At 54.2% G+C, this 3151-nt stretch overlaps 2 protein-coding genes across 2 annotated transcripts; one reads left to right on the plus strand and one right to left on the minus strand.

The window, feature by feature from the left end:
• Positions 1–156: 156 nt before the first annotated feature.
• On the minus strand, positions 157–723 carry DACRYDRAFT_109094 (uncharacterized protein; the record flags this gene model as incomplete). The annotated part of the gene is made up of 1 exon (XM_040768808.1): positions 157–723. One exon carries the CDS (start codon positions 721–723, stop codon positions 157–159), a length of 567 nt encoding a protein of 188 aa, XP_040627258.1.
• Positions 724–1372: 649 nt separating this feature from the next.
• On the plus strand, positions 1373–2711 carry DACRYDRAFT_117360 (uncharacterized protein; the record flags this gene model as incomplete). Its single annotated transcript, XM_040770370.1, has 2 exons — positions 1373–1417; positions 1992–2711. 2 exons carry the CDS (start codon positions 1373–1375, stop codon positions 2445–2447), a joined length of 501 nt encoding a protein of 166 aa, XP_040627259.1. The 3' UTR covers positions 2448–2711.
• Between the last annotated feature and the right edge of the window lie 440 nt (positions 2712–3151).

Below are 3151 nucleotides of genomic sequence, written 5' to 3' on the forward strand. Positions count from 1 at the left end.
AAGATGTTCTAGCAGGTTCCACCACAGAGGTATAAATATTAGGCCTACTCTGCCTGGGACTGTCTCTTCAGACTTGGTCTCTTAGGATCATCCACAGATACCTATACTGTAGATAGGTCTTAGTCATCAGGTCTACTCCACTTCCTTGTTGCCTGCTTAGACTCTTGGCACTCTTAGGTGAGCAGACTTAGTCAGCCTGTGTTGTCCTAACACCCCATCTGCAACTGTTTCCTCCTCTTCCCCCTCTTCCTCCTCCTCACCCACACCCTTGCCCTCCTCTGCCCCCTCCTCCTCATTGTCCTCAATGTTCTCCCCAATAAACATCTGCCAGAGCTTGTGACCACCCATCTCATCGACAGGCCAGCTGAGCTGACAAAGGTGCTTGAAGAGGAGTTCACCCAACCCCACTTCAACAGGGGTCAGGCCTCCAAACTTTGTATATGCCCCCTCCGCACAAGAGGGGGGCACAGGGGCGCTCTCAGGCTTCTTGCCCTTCCTATTGAGGGTGGGGGAGGCATGTGCATGGCCCTCATGAGCATGGCCCTCATGAGCATGGCCCTCATGAGCAAAGGAGGTGTCAGAGGAGCCAAGGGAGTTGCTGGAGGCCTTGCAGGCAGAAAAGAGATGCTCACCCTTCTCCCAGCAGTCCAATGTCTTCTCCAGGGCACTGAGGGGGGAGGAGGATCTGAGCACAGAAGAGATGATGTTGATGATGTCAGCCATTCTTGCTGTAATTATTGAGGTGGGAAGAGGAGAGGAGCCAAGCCAGCACATGAAAGGTAAGAAGGCATTTGGCCTTGAACACAGCTGCAGATAGTGGTTCCCCCCCATCTTGCAAGCTGTGCACCTGCATACACAAGTTAGCCTCATGTTTGTAGGCTGTCGAAAACTGGCAGCCTCCAGGTGCTTAGCTGGCTCAACTATGTAAGGCCAGCAGAGCAAAGAACTCATGTGGACATTTTGTTGCCAGCCAGAGTAATCGCCAGTAGGTAGAATAATAAGATTATGTTGACAGTGGTTGCCAGAGGTCACCTAGACAGACCAAAAAAAGCTGAACAAAAAAAAAGAGGACCATGAGTTGGAGGAAGAGAATGACAAGCATGTGGTGTTGATCTTGGCGATCCCTGAGATCATTGAACCTGGAGCTGACATCAGATCTATGTGTGGCTGCAGGCCTAAGGGGCTTCCTCATTGCCCATGATCCCCTCACCATTGTCTACCTCCTACCACCACGTCTAAATCACAACTGTCTTCTAACTCTTTCCAAAGCTGCTTAGCCTTTACATTGTAATAAGTACATTTTGTTTTTGTTAGGTACTCTTTTATCCACTACCAATTGCCTTGTGATACATACAAACCCACCTTGGACAAGATGGCGGCTCATACGCTGTCCTCTCTTCACCCTATCACCACTGGCGTATGCAGGAATGAAACAGAGGTCGGGAGTGGGCAGAATGGTGCATTTTGCCTTGTTCGGGCTGTCTTGTGTCTGCTGACCTCGAGCTGTAGATATTGTGCTGCCCTTCCCAGACCCTGGATGTGACTGCCCTGAGCAAGCGACCGATGTGGTTGCTTAGGGCAAGAGGGCGGACGTCGGGGCAGAGGGGCAGCACAGCCGTGTTTCTGAAGTCCTTGCCGGCCTGTGCGGTGGGGCGGCCTCTGCCTTGTGGGGAGGTGGCAAAGTCATCCTTGGGTCTAGCAAACCCAAGGGCGTGACTGTCTGCACTGCAGAGAGCGACACTGCCAACTCTCCGGTCCCCACCTCCTCAGCAAAGGCCAGCTCTGCCAGCGCTGATGTCTCGCCCATCCACCCCTCCAGCACCTCCCTCACCCCGCTCACCACCTCCAACGCCTCCCTCACCATTCTCTCCAGCTCCTGGGACTCCTTCCCTGGCTCTTCTCCTGCTCCTCCCACGTATGGCGACCTCCCCGACCTGATGACTTCTGACACTGAATCTGACTACGACTCGACTCATGAACATCCCAAATAGACGAAATCTACGGCCACTGGCGAGTATCAACTGGCTTCGGACTACTCCTCTCTCCTGACTGACTTCGTCTCTGGCAATGAAATCCCCTCCTCTGCGATCATCATTGACATCCCCGATACCCACACAACCAACATCACCGACATCCTCCCCCCCTATTCCGAGTACCTGAACGACGGGCCGAACTACAAGGCCCGCAAACGCTTGCCTCACGCCGTTCCCGAACTGCCCAGGCGTAAAAAGCCGGTCAAGAAGGCTTCTACCCCTGCCTCCCCAGCTCCTACACCTGTTCTTGCCAACACCACAACCTCCAAGCTCCCGAAAGCGACCACCTCCTGCATCACCGCTGAGGACCGCGCACGCTGGGCGAGGGAGGGGGAGGAGCATGCAGTGAAGCTCGGCAGGGTCAGAGCGGCAATGAGCATGATGGGGCCAAGGATTGGGAGGGTGAGTCCTTGAGAAGATGGGAGGTTATGCGAATGACTTGGTTCCTTCTGCTCTCACGACTATTGCCTGCTTCTCCCTCCTCACCGGACCAGCCTTTCCCCTTCTCCTCTGCCTCTGTCTCTCCTCTTCCAACCCATGCCTTCTTTCCCCTCTTGCTACCAGGACACCCACACGCTCCTTAGCCCAGCCCAGTAGGGCTGCTAATGTATTACACCATGTAGGGCACATCTAACTGGTAATTCATTCGCTCATAAAGTTGGGGGCTCCTGTCCTGCACCGAGCTTCTTAGCCCAGCCTGGCAACGCCTTTCGAGAGTGGGCTTACAGCCCCCAAAACGCGCAACTCCCAAGCCAACCCATAATATCATGGGACGGCTTCAAATCTGCATCTCTGTTCCCTCCCATTGCTTGTGGTTGTACCAACCTGACTTCATCAGCCCCAGAGGTCGAATCACTCGTCGTAATACGCTGTCTGGTCGTCTCCATTACGACGTGTCGGTGTGAAGGCGCTCTTCCCATTTGAATAATCTCTAATACCTCACCCGATGATGTTTCTCTCACACTTCTCGCGTCTTGGAGGACTCGACGACACGAGTAGCACGGTCTATGCCAGTGAATATCACCACAAGCCTTCTATCCAAGGCATACTCAATGGTCTGCCTTTACAGTTTGCTCTACGACTCCCCCCCCCCCCCCCCCCCCCCCCCCCTCCCCCCC

This window comes from Dacryopinax primogenitus (assembly GCF_000292625.1).
Source record: "Dacryopinax primogenitus strain DJM-731 SS1 chromosome Unknown DACRYscaffold_13, whole genome shotgun sequence".
NCBI classification, from domain to species: domain Eukaryota; kingdom Fungi; phylum Basidiomycota; class Dacrymycetes; order Dacrymycetales; family Dacrymycetaceae; genus Dacryopinax; species Dacryopinax primogenitus.